Below are 20809 nucleotides of genomic sequence, written 5' to 3'. Positions count from 1 at the left end.
AATAGATTTTACTAACAGTAGTACAGTTGGTTTCAATAATGGCAAAATTATTCGACCTGAAGAAGTACAACTTGTTATAGAGAGGATGCCTCTAAAAAGCATGTGGTTTAGACCACTCACTGGGAAGATATCTAGTAGTGTCTGAACAAGATGGAATATTGTCTCCTGCTCTATTCAGTCTGTATCTTAATGATCTTTCTGTCAAGTTAAATGCATGTAAGACTGGGTCTATTGTGGGTAACGTTATTGTTATTAATGTATGCTGATGATTTGGTCATTTTGTCTCCCTACAGTGCTGGTTTGCAGCACTTACTTAGAGTTTGTGTTAGGTATGGTGCCCAGTATTGCTTTTAACCCTAAAAAGAGTGTTATTGTGATTGCTCCAACTAAGGAGGATCACAAGCTAAATATTCCATCTTTTTATTTAACCGACCAAGTATTGAATGTGGGGAGCAAAGTGAAATACTTGGGTCATATCTTAAGAAATGATCTTTATGTTGATGATGATGTGAAACGGCAGTGCTGTAAGCGGTACATGCAAGCTAATATATTGGCACCTTCACAACATCTGCTTTCTGGTCATTCGCCCTGACAAGGACTTCAAGGACATGAAGTGCACGATGTGTGCTTCAGTCGAAGAGAACTGTCCTCTCTGAGATGTTCACTCTGACTGTCCAGACAGGAAGTCCATTCTTTGCTCCACCTTTGCAGTAGAACTTCACTGAACTATGCAGTTCAGTCTTGTTAGTAGGTCAGGCATTTCTCTGGTTGCTGCTGTCTTGAATGGATATGGCTTAACTCCAGTTTCTGGGAAAATGTTACAGAGGAATTTAACTTCCTTTGATGATATCTTACATTTTTCTATGCTTGGGAATACTGTATGGAGGTGAGAATCATGTTCTTTCTGTGAGAACCCCCAGATCAACACATTATCAATGTAATAATACTAATGGATTGCATTTATATAGCACTTTTCAAGACCCTGAAAGCGCTTTACAATTCCACTATTCATTCACTCTCACATTCACACACTGGTGGAGGCAAGCTACAGTTGTAGCCACAGCTGCCCTGGGGCAGACTGACCCAGAGGCAAGGCTGCCATATCATGCCATCGGCCCCTCTGGCTATCACCAGTAGGTGGTAGGTGAAGTGTCTTGTCCAAGGACATAACAACCTAGACTGTCTGAGCCAGGGTTCGAACCAGCAACTTTCCGATTACAAGACGAACTGCCAACACTTGAGCAACGATTGCCCCATCTAGACCTTCAACAACAACTATCCTTTTATGGAAATGTGATGGAAAGTTGAAAGGTGATGAATTATCCTGAATGTCAGCCTATAAAAATGATGGTGGCAAAATGGTTGTTAGTTTAACAGACTCTTCTGCTAAATGGACTGATTCTTATAAAGCGCTTAATACAACATGCCACATTCACCCATTCACACAAGTACTTTCTTGTATGCTTTAAGTGCTTTCTAGCTAACATTCACACACATTCGTACTCCAATGTAGCTTTGTGGCATGTAGACTGGGGGAGCCAGGGATCAGTAGATCTATAGATGACATGTTCTACCTCTCGAGCCACCCTTGTGTCATAACCTTAGTTTAAGTTGGACTCAAGCACAGGGCTCTGAAGAAAAGTTCAAAGTTTTATTTACAATGCAGATTAATGCAGATGCTTAAGACAAAAGACTGTTTAATAAAAGGACTGATTCTTGTGTCACACTTCTCTACTCAATCTACCCATTCATATAAGCTCTTTTTTCTATGCCCAAGTGCTCTCATATAACATTCATACTCAAACAGATGTCTTATTATGATGCCAAAGAATGTGCAGTCATGTTCTTCTTGCACCTCATGCACAGCGTTTAAGTAATGATGCTACTCCTCACATGAAAATGAGCCAGTTGAGGTGTTTTGTCTAACCAGAAGGAGACTTGAGGTAGAGTAAGGATACAATTGAGAGGCTGGATTCCTCAACTAGGCATTTGCTGGGAAAAAATAGGTCTGAGGATCTCTGCTTTGCCTCTCCCTCTTCAGTGTGTACTATAGAAGTGAGATTAATTATTGAAGCAGCATTTAGTCATGATAAAGAGCAGATTAATCAAAAATAGGGCTGTTTAGTAATTGACTCAATGAAAGAGTTGCTTCTTTAAAACAATTACTCAAGAGACAAGTCCAGTGTCTTAGAGCGAGCTAAAATATACCAGCATTTCATAGTGGATAATGGGCAAATAATCCCCTTTACTAATTATTGAAACTGTAGTATATAAACTTAAGATTTTGCTGTTTATGCTTTTGAAATAATAATAATTAAGTGACATTGCTGTACAGTTATGAACACTTGAACCTCTGTGTGTTGTAAAGCATAACTAATGCTTTACAACACACAGCATAATTAATAATCATAATATAGCTAAAATCCATCACTGGTGGTGAAGTTGTGTCAGCAGGCCTATAGATGACTTGTGAATGAACAATTAATCGCTTATTGGCTATTAATAGGGTGCGGATTTTGAGCAGTGACGTACAGCAGAAGATAGTGAAGTGCACTGATCAGCATCCACAGGATTAGACACAGAGAGGGAGAGATTAAAATGGTCAGTGTCACTTTCTCTTTGTGATGGACTGTAGCCGTCATGAGCAGATACGATTTGTAATTTCCACCTGTACAGGCACTTTTTTGTCCATCTGTGCTTTAATAGCTTCAGACTCAACAATTCAGAGCAACTCACAAAATAAATGATTGAATAAACAGCCGATCATGTGGTAGAAACTCAGTGCATTTAGGCGCGTAGACATGACTGATACAACCTGCTGAAATTTAATACAAGCATCAGAATGGGAAAGAGAGTTTTTTTTAAGTGACTTTTGAATGGTTGCATAGTTTTTGCCACAAAGTTACCAAATCTTCTGTGTCGATGCCAAACCAATACTTATTGTGCTACTGAAAATGCTGGTAAAGTGCTGGTGCTATATCAGCATCTATTAACATAGATGTCTATTATGTGATCAGTCTGCTCCAAGCATGCCATGTTTAACTGACCTGAAAAGGGCCCATACCTAATTGGGGAAATTTTAAGCCAGTGTTCTACAAAACCAAGTTGCACAATTACACCATTATTTGGAGTAAGCCTAGTACATGGGTCCAAAGGGTCAAAGTGTGGAGAAGAAGCAGAGAACACTATTTTGACTGCTGCACTGATAGAGTAACAGCTTTTGATGGAGGCATTGTCATATGTCCAGGGGCATCTTCCTCACTGGAAAAATAAGGCTATAGTGCTGCCACTGTGGGCCTCAGACTGGATGAGCCTGGACCCCTGCTCTCGGTGGATTTTGGAGAACAGGGGTGTCCATGGGGGCCAGCGGGGGGAGCTGGCTCCAGGTACTTTCCAACTGTCCCAATCATTTCCCCTCCATCCTTAATTGCTTCCCTCTTCCTGCTTCATCATGCCACCACACATGCAGGACCTTGAGGTAAAGGTGCATCACTGAGTTGCAGGGGAGGTATTCCTCCTCTGTCCCTTCCTGGCCACCGATGCCTCAGTTTTATTCCTTAACAGGCACTACTACATTACTTACACTCTCATCACATACACAAATAGGGCCTTGGGGTGGGTACACTGAATGGCACCCTGAGGACAGTCTGTTTAATCAGCCTCCCCTCTGGTGCAAGTGCCCACTTCTCAATTTTAAATCGCATGTGTGTTTCTTGGAACAAAAGCTGTAATGGTCCACTTGGGAAAATTAATCTGTTGGGCATTTTGTTTGGTCTTCAGACAATAATTCTGATTGCTACACTGCCAAACAGGACAAGCAAAAAAGAAGGAAAAACAAGGCTTGTGATTATTGGAAGCAATCTCAATACAGAGAGATATGGATACGATACAAGTGGCAATCCCATATCTCGATAGTCTGGGCCCAAATTCTGTACTCCAAGATGGCAAGACTTGCCCCCACACAGACTACCTCCAAAATTTGGGAATGAAGAGGATGGAATGGCATGCCTGCCTCAGCCCCACCGAACACTCATAGGATAAGCTTGGATGTGCCAAGCTACCTGGTATTTTCATGCAATAACACAACATCTGAATATTTGTTTTGACTGTTAAAATGATAAACAGATTGATTTTCCAGTTTTATCATGCATATAATGGAATTTCAGCCAAATGAGGATTGATAACACCAACATACATAATTTACATTTCTTTTTTTAATGCTTTTTAAATTATGCAGTTGACCAGTTTCGCATAAAACAAAGTGAAAGGTTACATGAAATTCACATTTTAAACTCATCAACAGGGTAATGTCACAACAACCCTGCAAAGGCAAAGACCTCTTCCTCCCTTAGAAAGTAGATTTTACAATAAATGTTAACTGAAATCTTGTTGCCTTGTATGTAATAATTAATTTCCCTAATGCATTTCTGCATGGACCTGTGAAAAGAAATATATCTAAAGAGAGATAACTGAAGAAAATGTTCACATTTGCATTTTATTTATAAAGAAGTAGAAATGGATGATTTCCCAACATTAGTATTATTATTTATTTTAATATAACATGTTTATACCAACAAATATCAGCTTAGCCAAAGACTGAATTGTGTAAGGAAAACTAATAAAAAAACAAACAAACAAAGCATCTACAATCAAGACAGCATGTTGTGCTCGCCTTGAGTGCATTGTTGCATTGTTAGCTGCAGCGACAACTGCTGGATTTAAATAATGATTGCAGCCAGCGTTTATAAAGAGTGTGGAGAAGGACTGAACTTTGCTCAATCATTCTGATATCTAGACACCAAATGAGTGATGAATGGTCCTGTTTACATAACCAGCTGATGGTAAAGTGCTAACTGAATGAAAGATAACTCTGTATTCCAATTAATTTAATTATAACAAAACGATATAATAGACTATAGTCTGTCAAATGCAGAATTTACAAAAATACTTTTTACAAGGATGCATAAGTTGAGAACAGGAAATCAAAGTTAATGTTTTGTTTAGTTTTGCTTTAGGATATATACGCGCTTATAACAGTCGGAGTGTATGTGAGGGGTGGAGGCAGTGTTAAATGATCCCAGACTGGAGAAAATGTCCTTTTCCTCTGCGGTTCCGGTGATGATGACCCTAAAACGTAAAGTCACAAACAGCACCAAAGATAGTCTCCTCCTCTTCTACTCTCAGCACGAATTTGCTCTTAAACACAGTTTCATACCTCATCACTGTACAACCAATGACTTTATAAAAATCGTTGTGTACGAAACGACAGCTGTCACGTGATTTTTTCTTATAGCAATACACATGCTGATACGGGGCTTCACTAGTTGTGCTTTGATACACCCACTGAGAGTCCTTTATCGTTTGACCCATCACAAATGAAAGTCAAAGTGCTACAGCTGCCTGACCACTCTTTATCAACTGTCTCTCAGTCAAATGTGCTGAAAAGAAGCATCATATGGCATATTTTTTTTACTTAAGTAATGATACATATGCTGCATATTTATATTGTGCACATATGTGAAACCCAAGGGTTAAGGTGGGCTGGAAAGATCTGGAACAGCATTCAGTACTAATTTCAAACAACAATTACATAAACTGTTCCTACACAGTAAACATTTAAATCAGATATTGAATCTATAAATCACGTTTTCTTGCTTGTTTTTCTGAAGCTTCTTGGAAAACAAGCTGGCACATACAAATGTTGTGTTATTTACAACCAGGCATTTTAGTGCAACATAAACTGGTTCGTTTGCAAAACTTTGATAAAGCTTGGAGTGAGCCATAATGATGGACTGGCTAAATCTAGAGGTTAGTAGACATTTTTTCATCTTAATGATAATGGTTAGATTGACTCACTAATTTCCACCTTTTATAGCAGCTTTATAGAAGGGATTGGAAAATCAGCTATTTAACCCACATAATATATTTGATCCTTGTTAGTATGGGGTCAGAACGATGCCACCTTGAAATGAAACCAAAAAAAATATTGAAACTGAAAAAAAAAATTGTAACTGAAATAAATGTACTGAAAAATCTTGTATTGAAACTGAAAAAAATTGATAGTGAAAAGCAATTAATTGAAACTGTAATTTTTTTGTTTTCGCTTACAACTTTTTTTCCAGTTTCAATCTATCTTTTTTTCAGCTTCAATCCATTTTTCAGCTTCCATCCATTTTTTCAATTTCAATCCATTTTTCAGTTTAATTAACTTGTAACATCCATTACAAAGTTGTTCAGTTAAGGTAGTTAGCTAATTGTCTGCTGGATGCAAATTATATGCAAATTACCGTAAAGACTCAGCAGAAACCCGCCTTTAGTCCCCTCCCCCACTGGCCAAAACAGCGACACATGATTAAAACAGTCATTGATTAAACTGAAAAACAGATAGAAAAAAGCAAAAAAAAAAACAATTGTGAAAGTAAAAAGGGAAAATAACTGCAAATGTAAAACAACAGAAGTAAAACACAAATTTGTGTTCATTAAATGTCAGCCTTTCCTTTTTCAGTTTAATTTTTCTTCAATCTCAATATTTTTCTATACCAATGTTTTCTTTTCAGTTTCCTTGCTCTTAATTAATTGGTTACCGTTGCAGTTCCCACCTCCCACCAGTAGTTGGAGATCCAACCCAGTCCGGCTTGGCTGCTGAACTGTCCGCCAGACATTTATGTCTTCATGCTACAATCCCACCCCCTCAAAGACACCAATTCTTAAGTGAGACAAACATAAGATGCCTTTGCCCGTGCAAGTGTTTAACTTTCAGGTGAGTTTAAAATGCTGTTTAAAATGTTTTTTGTTTTTTTTTTGTAGCAAAGACTGCTGGAAACTCTGCCACCTTAGCTAGCGTTTAGCAGGCTAGCTTTGAATTTGTAGTTACGGTTGTCGTGGTTAAAAATCACAATTACAGACCACTTACGCAGTAGTTGTTTATTGTGTTTAATAGGCATGTACTAGGCACCATAAGTGTGTAAAACACAATCCACTTATCTCTTTTACATGTTAAAAGACTTACAGCGAAGGAACAGCTAATGTGTAAGACATCTAGAGGTAATTTCTGATTAGTGCAATGCCATATGCCGAAATGAGGAGTGGCCCTTAAAATGTCACGAAGCATCTTAAAATGCACATTCCCTGAAGCCCTTCTACGTAAAACTGATATGAAGCTTTATGAAGTGGAGCAGAACTCAAGGATTACAGTTGACTGAAGGCCTCGGTTAGCTAACAACATTTACAGCGCTGGTGTTAACGCACCTAAATGATAAAACGACGCGTGACTCTCGCGGTTGGCTTTTAAAGTGAGCCACAGACATGGCAAGTTTCAGTCTTTGTATAACACAGCACTTGGAGTACACTAAAGAACCAGTTGTGTTTATGGTCGTAGCCTTAAGCTAACGGAAGTATACCTAATATCCTGTTGTTGGCAGCTTGTCATGCTCGTTCGCTCCGGATAGCAGTTACTAGCACCATAAGTAGACAACACAATTATTACATATGTAAGAAGTATCCGTTGTCAAGAATAGCTTAATTTCAACGTCAATAAACTCCAGTATATACCATCTTTCAGTGTATCACTTTGCTAGCGCCAAGCTAATGTTAAATGCCTGTTGTTTACATCAGGAACCCGTCCATCCTAAGCATGATATTTGTGTCTCGTTCTCTGCCAGGCCCATGTAAGCTTGTTTATGGCAATGGAAAAAACCACAAAACCACAACACAAATCATTTGCTATTCATAACTAATAATGTTGAACTGGGTATTTCAAAATCTTCAGTTAATAAGTCAGGATTTCTAGAAAATGGCACAATTGTAAGAAAATAGCTTAAAATTTCAATTTGAGTATCTCAAATTTTTCAGTCACTAAGTTGAGGTTTAGAGTTAGCTCTGTCAATCAGGAAGCTATATGAAGGTACATTATTTCTTTGCTTACCGGAAAGAGAATGCATCAGCTGTCCAACAGCTGGACATGAATACATTGTTTCAATAGCTTTTATGCAGTTATCTTTGTGAGCTGAAGCTCAATAGTAAAAACCTTTTATTGAGCCATAGCCAAACCACTGATGTGCAATGACGTGCTGTAATGTTGTAATGCTCAAAGCTTGTAAAATCAAGTTAAGCTCAGCAAGGGTTTGAGCTGTCACTTGAGAAAGCGTCATGCCAAAAACAAAAGAAAACAGTTTACATTTGAGAAAAATAGTTGTTGGTGCTCTCGAAGCAGGAGATGGATATACAACATCATCAGTGTTTTCGAGTGTTAAAAAGTGAGAAATACCATCAAGTAATTCAAAGTTGGCTACAAAGTTCAGAACAAGAATAGTGAGGTAGGAAGCCAAAGATTTAAAAGACTCTGGAAAGAAAATGATTGTCTAACAATACCAGTGAATGATTTAGCCAAGTCCGGAATTGTAGTCTCAAAGAAGACAATCAGTAGAACACTCCAAAGAAATGAACTTTAAGGTTGCAGACCAAGAAAAATGTCACTTCTACAGACGAAACATCTTCAAGCCAGATTGAATTTTGCTCAACAAAAACTACGCATACTGGAAGCTAGGGGTTGTTGGGATACTAGGATTTTATACTTGATGTTGATACGCAGGAAATTACTTGATCCTCAGTACCATTTTGGTTGCCACAGGGGAGATTTTGACCCCACCCTGCAACAACAAAATTAATCGCAAACAAGTCAAAATCTTGACTTGTTAAATCTCAACTAATTTTCTCTGACTGGCCTGCACAAATTTTTGACTTTAATATCACTGAAAATCTGCTGGAGGCACTTAAGAGAATTGCCATTGAACAATGGTCTGGGATTGCTTGGGAGGTGTGTTGAAAACAAATCACTGCAGGCTGTTATCCAGCAAAAAGGATTCACATTTAGCTGTTAAGATCAGAGAGTTGTAAAGTTTGGCCCTACTGTTTTCATATTTCATCATATTTCTGTGTGCAAAGTCAAATACTCTAAGCAGCCAAAGTAAAACTAAGATGTTTGGAAATGTTGCCAACAGCACTTCAGGTTATTTAAAAAAAAGAAGAAGAAAGAAACTCATAGGGAGACTAATAATTGTCCTGTTCTGTAATATAATTTGACAAGCATAAAATTGTAGTTTTGCAAAAACGGTGTGTTTCCCAAAGAGTTACTAGCCAAAATTTGGCTTATTTTGGAATGCTGCTTGGACAACAGATGTGTCTGGCATAAAAACTACCTACAGGAGATGAACATTGTGTGAAAGTCATGTCCTCAAGAAATGGGAATAAATCCAGTAAAGACCTGATACAGGATTTGAGAGATACAGAGATGCTGCATTTCAGTGTGTGGTATTTGATTCGACCAAAGTTGTTATAATTATGAATGCAGAAAGTCAGATTTTCAACCATGCAAGACCTTTTTAGAAAACATAAGATTGGCGAAAAATGTAGCTGTAACTGAAAAATGTACACTTACAAACTGGACTGGTCATACAACATGCAACACCTGTATAAAAAAGGCCAAAGCAGACTGTATTTCCACAGGAGGCTTTCCTCGGTTGTTGCCGGTGTACTCTTCTATATTGTGGTGTGCTGGGGGAGCAGCACAGCAAAGACGGACTCATCCAGGCTGGACAAACTAATAAGGAAGGCTGGCTCTGTGGTCGGCATGAAGCTGGACACTCTGGTGACAGTGGCAGAGAAGAGGACACTAAAAACACTGCTAGACATTATGGACAGTGTTGGGCATCTTCTGCATGGTCATAAATAACCAAAGGAGTCTGCTCAGCGTCAGCTAGCTTCTCCCCATGTCTAGGACTTAAAAACTCCTTTTTCCCACACGCCATCAAACTGTTTAACTCCTCGTTGGGGGCAGGAAAACAGGAGGACAAAGGAGGGCGGGGACAAATAAGCAGTAGTGTTTGCACAAATAAACACTAAATAACAACTAATCACTGTTCAATAGACTGACAATAGTCGAAATACTGTGCAATAGGCGTTTTGGCTGCTACATTGCTTATGTTTATATATATTTTATTCATTCTTATGTTTATATTCTTTTTTCCCTTTAATTTTTATTCTAATTTTTTTTACTATTCAAATTTCTTTCAGTTTAATAATCCGAGTGATTAATAAAGTTCTATTTATCTATCTTACTGCCAATGCAGTAAAATCATACCTTAGTCCAGTGATCTACCTTGGCACTTGTGCAGGTGAAGCCAAAGGGAAGATGTGCTTCATCATATTTTCTAATCTTTGGCTTAGAATGAAGTTGGTTTGGAAACATATTCAGCGATGCTTCATCTCCTGCTTTGCGTTTGTGTGGGCGCCCCGTGCTAGCAGTGTCCAAGCGGTTTTTGGTTTCTTTCCCCCTTTCATACTGCCCCCCCCCCCCCCTGCAATGGCGGGCCCCGCACTTTGGGAAGCTCCGCCTTAGTCATTCCACTGTGTTTTCCTGTCATGTAGGGGTTGTCCTCTCCAAAGCTCAACATTATTAAAGTGTGGTATCATCTTGACAGAGAATGGAACAAAAGACGGCTGCCATCCAAGAAAAGCTTATGTTTGCATATGTTTCAATAAATCACTGCGCCTGTTTTGCATTTTCAACATAAAGGCATAAAAGCATTAAGGAATAGGGCGGGGGCTGTGCCCACTTATTCTACTGAACATATTGCGTATCCATTATAGGACATTGTTTCCTGTACAGTTACTCCGACATAGTAAACTACCAGTACGAGTTTAAGCACCAGTGAACTACTGATGAAAAGCCCTTTGAAGAGAGGGCTTCCTGATGTAAATTACGCATTATCTAGTCCCAAGATCAGGTCTGTTGTTGAATCTAACAAAACTATGTATGTGATCTATTTCTAAGGGGTCTGTGGAGCCCATGCAGATTGATGCAGATCCCCAGGAGGACCAGCAGAATGCTCCAGACACCAACTATATTGTGGAGAACCCCACACTGGTATTGTCTCACAAACTGTTACATATATCCCAATATCTCTTATTTTATTTGTAATGTTTAATGTGACGCAGATTCCTGCTGCTAATTGATTCTTGTTTCTGTTAACTGTTCTGGGTGTGAATGAACGAAAGTTAGCTAAAATCCTTGTACATGCGGAGCTATATCATCCACTGATGAAAGTGTTACCTGACTGTTTAATCGAAGCAGTTCTGACATGTTTTTGAACAGATGTTTCACTCCTTGTCTGTGCAGGATCTGGAGCAATATGCGACCAGTTATAGTGGATTAATGCGCATTGAGAGACTGCAGTTCATTGCTGAGCACTGCCCTCAGCTCCGAGTGGAGGCCCTGAAGATGGCGCTCACCTTTGTTCAGAGGACCTTCAATGTTGACACTTACGAAGAGATTCACCGCAAACTCACAGAGGCCACACGGTATTCTTTCTAGTCCTCTCCCAGCAATTGGGTGCTTCCTTTTGGACAGAGCTGCTTTTGTTTTTTTTAACAAGACATTCCCAATTCCTTAAATCCTTAAATCCTGCGTTGTAGCAAAGAACAGCATGATTCAAACAGTACAAACAAAAACTTAGGTGTTGTATATCACATGTGCTTCATTATGGATAAGCAAAACCGCATTGCTGCATTTAAAATTAGGCTTGGAAAGTCTTAACTCCCAGCCTCCAAATTGTTCAATTTCTAGATTTGTAAATATTTCTGTGTGATTTTTTTTTTCTTTCTTTTTCTTTCTTTCTCCTGGGCTCCACCTATAGGGAAGTGCAGGGTGTGCCAGACACAGTTCCTGAAGGAGGGGTTGTTCCCCCTCCCCTGGACTCAGCTTGGGCTGAATCGACCAGAAAAAAGGCTCTGCTTAAACTGGAGAAACTAGATACGGATCTTAAGAACTACAAGGGCAACTCCATCAAAGAGAGCATCAGGTGTGGTTGCAAAAGCATTACTGTTAATCTAAAGTTTAAGCTTAAGACCAACTGAACATTGAATAAGATCAGTAATCCAGCTAAGAAGCAGAAGGAGAGGTGCTGTCTCAGTCTTTTTTGCTGGAACAATAATAAATATATACAAAACTAGTGAGGGTCAAAGTTTTTTGATGAGCAGATTGGTCATTTTCAGATAACATTGTTTTTGTGGATGTCTGCCGTCTCCTCACCTTCCTTCCCTTCTCCCCAGGAGAGGCCATGATGACCTGGGGGACCATTATCTGGACTGTGGTGACCTCAGTAATGCTCTGAAGTGCTACTCTCGAGCCAGAGACTACTGCACCAGTGCTAAGCATGTCATTAACATGTGTCTGAATGTCATCAAGGTACAGCAGGAAGGAAGCACAGTGCTCTGCTGCTGCAGTCACTGTTTCCATTGACACAATTGTCCAGGGATTATTAGCCTTATCACAATTCTTATTACAATTGAGAGATGAAGTTTATATTGAACTTAGAAACCTGGTTCTGGCAAAACTCTGCACATCAGAAAAGTATATGAGTATTTGCCCAAGATGTTTCACTTTACTGAAATCTGTGTGCACGTCAGCACTTCCAGACTTTCTCCCAGCTATAGTACCCAGTACACAGACCTATACGTACTGGGAACTATATAACTTAGACTGAATTGTGCCAAGACACTTTCAGTGTCACTGTAGTTTTCTACAGATAGCACTTCAGCCAATTAACAGAATTCGAAAACCTGGAAAAGTTGTTACACACAACAGAATCTTTTGGGTTATTTTTGCTTGTTTGTTTGTTTTTTACAGACATTGAGTTGTCTGATTAAGCACGTGAGTAAACAAAGTCTTTGTGACTTAAATTGTGCGTTCACAGGTTAGTGTTTACCTCCAGAACTGGTCGCACGTGCTGAGCTACGTCAATAAGGCAGAGTCCACACCAGAAATTGCAGAGGTGAGCACAGTTTACATACTTCAGCATCTCTTTTATTTTATATATTGTGTCCAGCCTTTTATGAAGAGTAATAAAATATTTATAGTAAATTTCTTCTTTTTGCTCTCCTCCCCCCCTAAAAGCAAAGAGGAGAGCGAGATAGTCAAAATCAAGCTGTCCTCACCAAATTAAAGTGTGCTGCAGGTGAGTGTGTGTGTGTGTGTGTGTGAGTGATTTTTGAAGAGGTTGCTTTCTGTTAACCAAGATTGGTCTTGTATTTATAAAGTTTGGAAAAATGTGACCTGATTTCCAGTATATTGTTCATCTTGCTTGTTGGTACATCAGGATTGGCCGAGTTGGCCTCTCGAAAATACAAGCCAGCTGCCAAGTGCTTCCTGCAGGCTTCCTTTGACCACTGTGACTGTCCAGAGGTGAGCTCGTACATGAAAACTGAAGATGTAACATGCAACATTGCACTGGGTGTTGCACTAAAGCATTAGCATCTCAGATTTAAAAAAAGGAATATCACCCACATGTCTTCTATCCTCTTTCATTTGTAACCATGTATTAGTAACTTACATGGTTACATGTACACCTCAACCAGTGTGTTTGGATCCTAAAAATGTAGGACATAATATGAGCATCTATGCATGAGTCTAATTGCTGGGAGAAATATCATTATGTGTATTCCCTGCAGCTACTGTCGCCCAGTAATGTAGCTGTGTATGGGGGCTTGTGTGCTTTGGCCACGTTTGACAGACAGGAGCTTCAGCGCAACGTCATCTCCAGCAGGTAGGCTGGTGTACAAATATTTCTTGGATAGAAATCAGTTCTAGTGATGGACAGCAATCCATGCTAATACTTTGTATCTGTTTTTTTTCTTCCTAGCTCCTTTAAGTTATTTTTAGAGTTGGAACCTCAAATTCGTGACATTATCTTCAAGTTCTACGAGTCTAAATATGCATCCTGTCTCAAGCTACTGGATGAAATGAAGGTTAGCGCATGAAAGGTTTTTAAACTAACAAAAAACTGGCCATTGTTTGGGTCCTGGGCCACATCTGGTCCTTTAGTTGTCCCTTACTGGCCCTTAAGAGGTCAGTGGGTTAGAATTCAAATGTATAAAGGTATACATCATGCAAGTTCTGGTAGCACAAATTACTGTGCTTAAGGATTGAATTTTGAGTCTCCATTGCAAAACTAAACATTCAGAGAAATACAAGAACTTCACTCACTAGAAATGGAAAGCTGAACCTTTGCTAGCAGGTAGTGTTGTTATGTCTGACACTGAAGCCCTGAGGCCCGTGTAGAGCCGAGGAAGCCTGTGTCATGACCCGTATCTTTCCTCAGAATATCACTTGACCAAAGATAAACGAGGCCCTGTTTGAGCTGATGAAAAGACACGGGAAGTACATTTTTGTATGAACTGGATCTGAGGTGATTCTGAGGATCATAATGAGCTTGGAAGGAGATTGTAAGCACATTATGGAGCCACCAAAAAGGCAAAAAATATCAGCAGTTTGGGAGCATTTTGATATGCTATCGCTCAATAATAACAGATCTTCTCACAGATGGTTAGAGGTGTATGTGTGTATATTATACAGCACTTCATATAGCTATTCTACAACTGACACATCATTACGTTTGCATATCCACTGGTATGTGGTCCACATCTATTATCACAGCAGGGCTGCTGTACATCGAATGACCAGCAGATGTCAGTACTTCCAAATAAGCAGTTGAATGGTGTGATCTGCCTGTAGGCAAATAACTGTCCAGAAAGGTTCAACAGACTGAAAGGGCTTCATCACACTATCACTACAAACACACAACACTAACTCATTCTCTGAATTTATCAAAGTGTGTTTGGAAGAATATGAGAATGGGCCCCTCTCCAAGATAGACTGAGGACAGTGCAGGAAATCTGGAGCTGTGGTTGAAAAACAAAGCAGACCCTAGTTCTGGACGAGAGCTATGATATTTATGCAACTCAGTTACTCAGTTTTGTTAATTAACTTTAAAATGAACTTGGAGCTGAAAATAATTTGAGTTTTGCACTGTATAAAACAACAGGATGTGTTGTGTATATCAGTGCTAAAAATTAACCATGTTGTTGATGAGGAACTGTAGCTCATGAGGTGAAGCAGGTCATCTAAACGTGCTACTAATCCTGTAATCACTGGTTGCTTCTGTCTGCATACCACAGGGGTGTCAAACTCAAATACACAGTGGGCCAAAATTCAAAATGGAACAAAGTCGCGGGCTAACGTTAATATTTATTGAAAAAAAAAATCTTCCTCCAGATATAAGAATGAATCTTTTCTTATGGACTCAAACACGTTTTGCTGAAAAACTGAATATGGAACAAGCAAAGCTTAATACTAAACAATATATATATTAGCTGTATAATACCAGTAGGCCAGCTCTAATAGTAATTTGGTATGGCTTCGCGGGCCAAATGTAATTAGGCTGCGGGCCAAATTTGGCCCGCGGGCCAGAGTTTGACACCTAGGGCATACCAGATATCTTTGAACAGGATAGGGCTGTGCGATATGACCAAAATCGTATATTCCGATATAAAACATCTATCGTCCCGATAACGATATAAATCACAAAAAATTTAATATTTTCTGTAAATTCTGTGAATCTCGGGTAGGTGAAGTGTTTCCAGCTGGGCATCGTGTACCTGGAGTTGAGTGTTTTAACCGATGCATGAAACTACACATTTTTAGACATAAGTTGTAACGGCCGCCGTTTTCTTTGTGAGTATTTATTACACGGCGTGCTGCGGGGAAAGCCTGTTCTAACGTTTGAGTCTAAGGTTTATTCTTTAGCACCTGACGACTCTTTCTTTTTTCTTTTTTTTTTTGCTTCTCATCCGTCAATACTCTGCATACTTTCTCACATGATTCAGTTTATTTTGAAAATTCTCAACAGGATCTTGAGCTTTATTGTGAAAGGTTTATGTGGAAAATAAACAAGCAGACAGGCGATGCTGTTACCGTCGTTGTTGCTAACGACAACCCATTAAAAACAGGCGCTTGTCCGTCCGTAGTGTAGTTATATTAAATATAAGAGAAAGAGAGAACTTTAAGAAATTAATATAGCCACTACAGTGACCATCAAAACGATGAAAAAAATATTGCCGTAAACAGTTTATTTTGCGACACCACGAAACAAACGATAGCGTAAAATGAAACGATAGACGTTTTTATATCGTCATCCGATATATGTCGTTATATCGAACAGCCCTAGAACAGGATATTAACCCCCAGGTCGCTCTCCGATGCATCTATTGCACGGTGAATGTTAGAAAGCACTTGAGTGGGTGAATGAGGCATGTGTCATAAAGCGCTTTGAGTACTCAGGTAGGGTAGAAAACTGCTAAGAACCAGTCCATTTCAAATAGTTAACTTTATCAGGGTAAGAGCACTGAGTCACAGACATGTAACACATGGTGATGTAGGCCACTACACAGCTATCAGCTGGCTTTGCCTGTTCAAAGTACTAAAGGGTAGGAACCTAAGAACCAAAATTGAGTCTTCTAAAGAGAGAGGTGAGTATATTTCAGAGCTCTGATGCAGAATGGAAGGCTCAGACATTGTACCTGACTTTAATACATTTGTTCAAGACCAAAAAGAAAAGAGAAACATAAATTAATAGTGACCAGAACTGAGTTCAGCTTGTTGATGTGGCCTCCTCACTTTCTAATGTGGCCAGTAGAGAAAATGAACTGCCCACCCCTGAAGTAACACTACACATGCGTCAAAGGAGAGTGTGTGCTCCCGCTGTTGCATAATATGAGCGCGCGCACACACACAGAAAGTGCAGTATATGATTGTGCTGTTTCTTGCAGGATAACCTCCTGTTGGACATGTACCTGGCACCACATGTCAAGACACTGTACAGCCAGATCAGAAACAGAGCCCTGATTCAGGTGAGACATACTGCATACACACTGACCGTGCACAGGATAATCAAGTTGCTGCTGATTCTTTGGGGGGGGGAACAAAACAGGGTGTATAAATAGTAGCCGTGGCAGGATGAAGCCCCTCCATAAGATAGATCTGCCCCCTGCATTGGTGTAGTGCTGCCACCTTTATCCGATAGTAACACATTACATTCTACCATCACTGGCTTCAAAAAAACAAAGCAAAGACAAGGGAATGTGTATATTTGAGACAACAAATAGTCACATAAAATATTAGGTATTTGAAAGTTTTACTAGTTTCACTTGTCTGTCATAATGACTGTCACTGTTAATGGATTTACGCAGTTTCTGAATATCTAAGTACTGGATGAATCTTAGGGAGAATCTGTTTCATCTGCAGTTATTGTGACTTGATGGTGGCAGTGTTGTCTCACAGTTTGATTGCCTAAATCCAGTCAGCAGTACTGTGCTGTGCGTGTTTGGCTTGTGGTAACACGATGGCACTGCAGCTGCTGACAGGTCTAGTGAAGTGTTGTGATCTGTAAATGAAGATGATAGTGTTGGTTACAAGGAAGCATCTCATATACATGTAATACTGTTTAACATGCACAGGCATTTCTGAGAAAGATGATTGACCAAACTAATGTAATCACTATAAATCTTTGTACTTTGTACTAACTTTTTCAAGTGTCATGTTTTTGAGCACTGATATTTTTCTTGTGTGTGGGTTTTCTGTTTTCTCCTCCTCCCAGTATTTCAGCCCCTACGTGTCAGCAGACATGACCAAGATGGCTCAGGCGTTCAACACAACAGTAACAGCTCTGGAGGACGAGCTCACCCAGCTCATACTGGAGGGTCTCATTAATGCACGTATCGACTCCCACAGCAAGGTGAAAACGCTGCACACATCAAACCGTTGCCACAGGTACTTTGTTGTTTGAACCCTGACAAACTGGGACTCTGACCTGCTCGTAGATTCTGTATGCGAGGGATGTCGACCAAAGGAGCACCACATTTGAGAAGTCTCTTCATATGGGCAAAGAGTTCCAGAGACGAGCCAAAGCCATGATTCTCCGTGCTGCTGTGCTGCGCAACCAGATTCACGTCAAGGTAGAGACATTTTCTTCTCTTCACATTGTAGTGAATAACTTTTTTTTTTCTTTTTCAGTTGTTCATAATGTTCTTTGTGTTGCGATAGAGGTTATTATCAAGTCTGACTACAGTAAATTTCGTGTGATTTGGTGATGAGCTTCTTTTTAATGGCATATCTAAAATGTATTTGATTGTAAATTAATGAACGGTACAGATTACAGTATTAATATTAACAGAGGGGGGTTTCTAAAATTGGATTGGGTGACTCAGGAGGAGAAACCAGTTATCTACTGGCATGATACATAGTGCGGGTAGAGTGCTACTGACTTTAACTAAGGATAGAGGTGGTTGGTGAATGAATACTTAATTCCACTGACACGCCTTCCACAATGGAATCACTGAGGTAGTTAAACAACTCCTTAATGGCAGGGAACCTGGGGCGGATGGGACTTGCTCTGAGTTCGTCAAGGCCCTTGGAGTATCCTTGTAGTGGGTGCTTCAGGAGTACGGGGTATCTGGCTCATTGCCACCAGCCATTCGGTTCCTCGACCACATTTGCAAGAACTTGGTCAACATTGCTGGCAGTAACTAAGACTAGCTCCTGATGGTTGTTGGACTCGGGGTTTTAATATTCTGATAAGATTTTTAAAGTCTTCTTTCTTTTTTGAACCTCACCTGTTATTCAATGTTACAGAGTTTATAGCTATGCTGTTGAACAAGAGTAGTGCCTTACTTGTTTCCTCCTGTTCTCAGTCTCCACCCAGAGAAGGCAGCCAGGGTGAACTCACACCAGCCAACAGTCAGACCAGGATGAGCACCAACATGTGAGGAAGAAGTGAACAGCTGTAGCGCAAAGGGGAAGGTTCACTGTTCTGCAACACACACCACCCCACCCACCGTCTGTGAGCTGAACGCAGAAACGAGATGAAACATAAAGACAGATAAAAACCACTTCTCTTCTTCTGTCAGGTGACAGGGAGCAAACTTTTTGTTTGTCTGACATGGAGATTCAGATGAAAATGTGTTTTGAATGAAAGCTCAGCACTTAGGCTGTAAGTTACTGGTAGGAGATGCACTTTGCCCTGCTTACACTTTGAGACCTCATTAATAGAAAGTTTTAAAATAAAAAAAAACACCTATCCAAACCCATCTAATCTCTGTTTATTTGTGCCCCTTTCTGTTTTTATCAAAGAATTATCCAACCAACAGCTATTTGTTTTCCACCAGTACTGTGCTGGTGAGGACACAGTTGTCCCTTGTCTTTTGGGCTTTTTTTGGGGTGGGTGGGTAAACCTGGTACGTGGGAATATATTTATGTTGGTTTTTACTGCTATTTCAATGACAGTATATGAGCTCTGAAATTCAGCTTGAATTAGCTTGAGACAGTCTGCTGAAACGAAGTGAAAAAATAAAACAAAAATACAACTTTGGTTCCTGTTTTTTCTAATTTGCACACCAGTTTTATCTGAATTTTTTTCAGAATTTAGTCTCTTAAGAACTAATTGCCATATGTCCTTGGGCTTCATTGACAGATGGAGCTGGCGATCGTCTACATAGCAATGAAAATATATGCTATGTTTTCTAATAGTACTGCCTAAGTGAAACCAAATTGGTCCTAGCATAGAACCCTGTGAAGCTCCACAATTAGTTTTGTGTGTGAAGAGGACTCTGTTTACATGAACAAATTATATTCTGTTAGGTATGGTTCAAATGACTGCAGTTCTGTACCTTTAACTCCCATGGCATGCTCTGATCTCTGTAATAAAATAATACTGTCAACAGTATTCAGTGTTGTACTGAGGTCTACAAGGACGAGCACTGTCAGAGGCCACATGAAGATCTTTTGTAACTTTCACTAATGACGTTTCTGTTCTGTGATGAGTTCTGAAACCTGACTGAAACTCTTTGAATAAACCATTCCTCTGCAGATGATCAGTTAGCTGTTTTACCACTTCTCTTTCAAGAATTAGAGATAGAAGGAAGGTTGGAGATTGGCCTACAGTTAGCTAAGACTAAGGTTATAGCCATGGTCTTTTAAGCAATGGTCTAAATAATGCCACCTTAAATACCTGTAGCATGCAGCCCATTAATAAGAAATGGACTCTGCAGTGAAGCCACACCAACCCTGACTTCACAATCCAAGTTAATGTAAACATTAGTGAAAGTTGTAACACAGGTCTGCAAAAAACATTTTTCTGCTGCATGGGATAGTTTTTGTAAATTCTGGGGTTTTTTTTTTTTTTAGAGTGCTGAATTCAAAAAAGATATCCATTTCCCTCCATCACGTACACTTTTTTTTTTTTTTTGCAAAACATGAGTTTACATTAAAAAAAGCACAACAGCAATGAAGCAAGTCAATATTTGATTACAATTAACTATGCATAATTTTTCTGACATTCCTTACCTTTCACTATGAGCAAAATAAACCTGTTGGCACATGATCATCTGAGCTCCTCACAGCACCAAACCCACTGTGTGCAAATGTACTGTTTATAGGTTGGGGAAACCTGCAGTCAGCTGAGACTGTAGAAGTCACTTGGATGAGTGACGAAAACGCTGCGTCCAGATGAACCAACCTTTTGGGATTTACTTACCTGCATGATTGAGCATGCATCCACACATAGAGCACAGGGCACACATCAGGAATACCTGTTCAGTCAATCAAATGAATTAATCAACTTGATGCTTCGTTCAGTGCGTGGCTCTGTAGCCCGCAGATGTGTTAAATGATGTAAATGCAAGCGTTTCACCCACATTTGCGACAACACTCCTAATACAGCAGCAACAGTGATGATGACTCTGGCACAATTAAACGCACTCGGAGTCTGTTTACACACTGCGAAGAGCAAAGAGGCAGCCAATAAAAATGTACATGGGCCATTAAACTCCTAGCCACAGACCTGAGGGTTGTTAGGTTGGACACCGGATTATTAATATTAATTAATGTCTGCTCCATCATAACATTTGTTTTCAGTAGCAC

The 20809-nt window shown here is 39.7% G+C and overlaps 1 protein-coding gene across 1 annotated transcript; it reads left to right on the top strand.

The window, feature by feature from the left end:
• The first annotated feature begins 6636 nt into the window (after positions 1 to 6636).
• gps1 (G protein pathway suppressor 1) lies at positions 6637 to 19751 on the top strand. The gene is made up of 14 exons (XM_085352047.1): positions 6637 to 6760; positions 10832 to 10924; positions 11177 to 11358; positions 11694 to 11858; positions 12109 to 12244; positions 12753 to 12830; positions 12953 to 13013; positions 13155 to 13240; positions 13507 to 13601; positions 13698 to 13803; positions 16663 to 16743; positions 17490 to 17627; positions 17713 to 17847; positions 18583 to 19751. Exons 1-14 carry the CDS (start codon positions 6728 to 6730, stop codon positions 18655 to 18657), a joined length of 1464 nt encoding a protein of 487 aa, XP_085208173.1. The 5' UTR covers positions 6637 to 6727; the 3' UTR covers positions 18658 to 19751.
• The last annotated feature ends 1058 nt before the right edge of the window (positions 19752 to 20809 follow it).

This window comes from Diplotaxodon limnothrissa, linkage group LG4, assembly GCF_057381915.1.
Source record: "Diplotaxodon limnothrissa isolate DT_005_m linkage group LG4, D_limnothrissa_male_GT1.1, whole genome shotgun sequence".
In the NCBI taxonomy this organism is placed as follows: domain Eukaryota; kingdom Metazoa; phylum Chordata; class Actinopteri; order Cichliformes; family Cichlidae; genus Diplotaxodon; species Diplotaxodon limnothrissa.
This window is presented reverse-complemented; position numbering and strand designations above follow the sequence as displayed.

What these genes read in the sequence shown, in the direction of transcription:
- gps1 (XM_085352047.1), top strand. Translation starts at nt 6,728, where the DNA reads ATGCCTTTGCCCGTGCAAGTGTTTAACTTTCAG. An exon ending in TTGTGGAGAACCCCACACTG is followed by an intron (nt 10,925 to 11,176) that starts GTATTGTCTCAC and finishes TTGTCTGTGCAG; the next exon opens with GATCTGGAGCAATATGCGAC. An exon ending in GAAACAGAGCCCTGATTCAG is followed by an intron (nt 16,744 to 17,489) that starts GTGAGACATACT and finishes TCCTCCTCCCAG; the next exon opens with TATTTCAGCCCCTACGTGTC.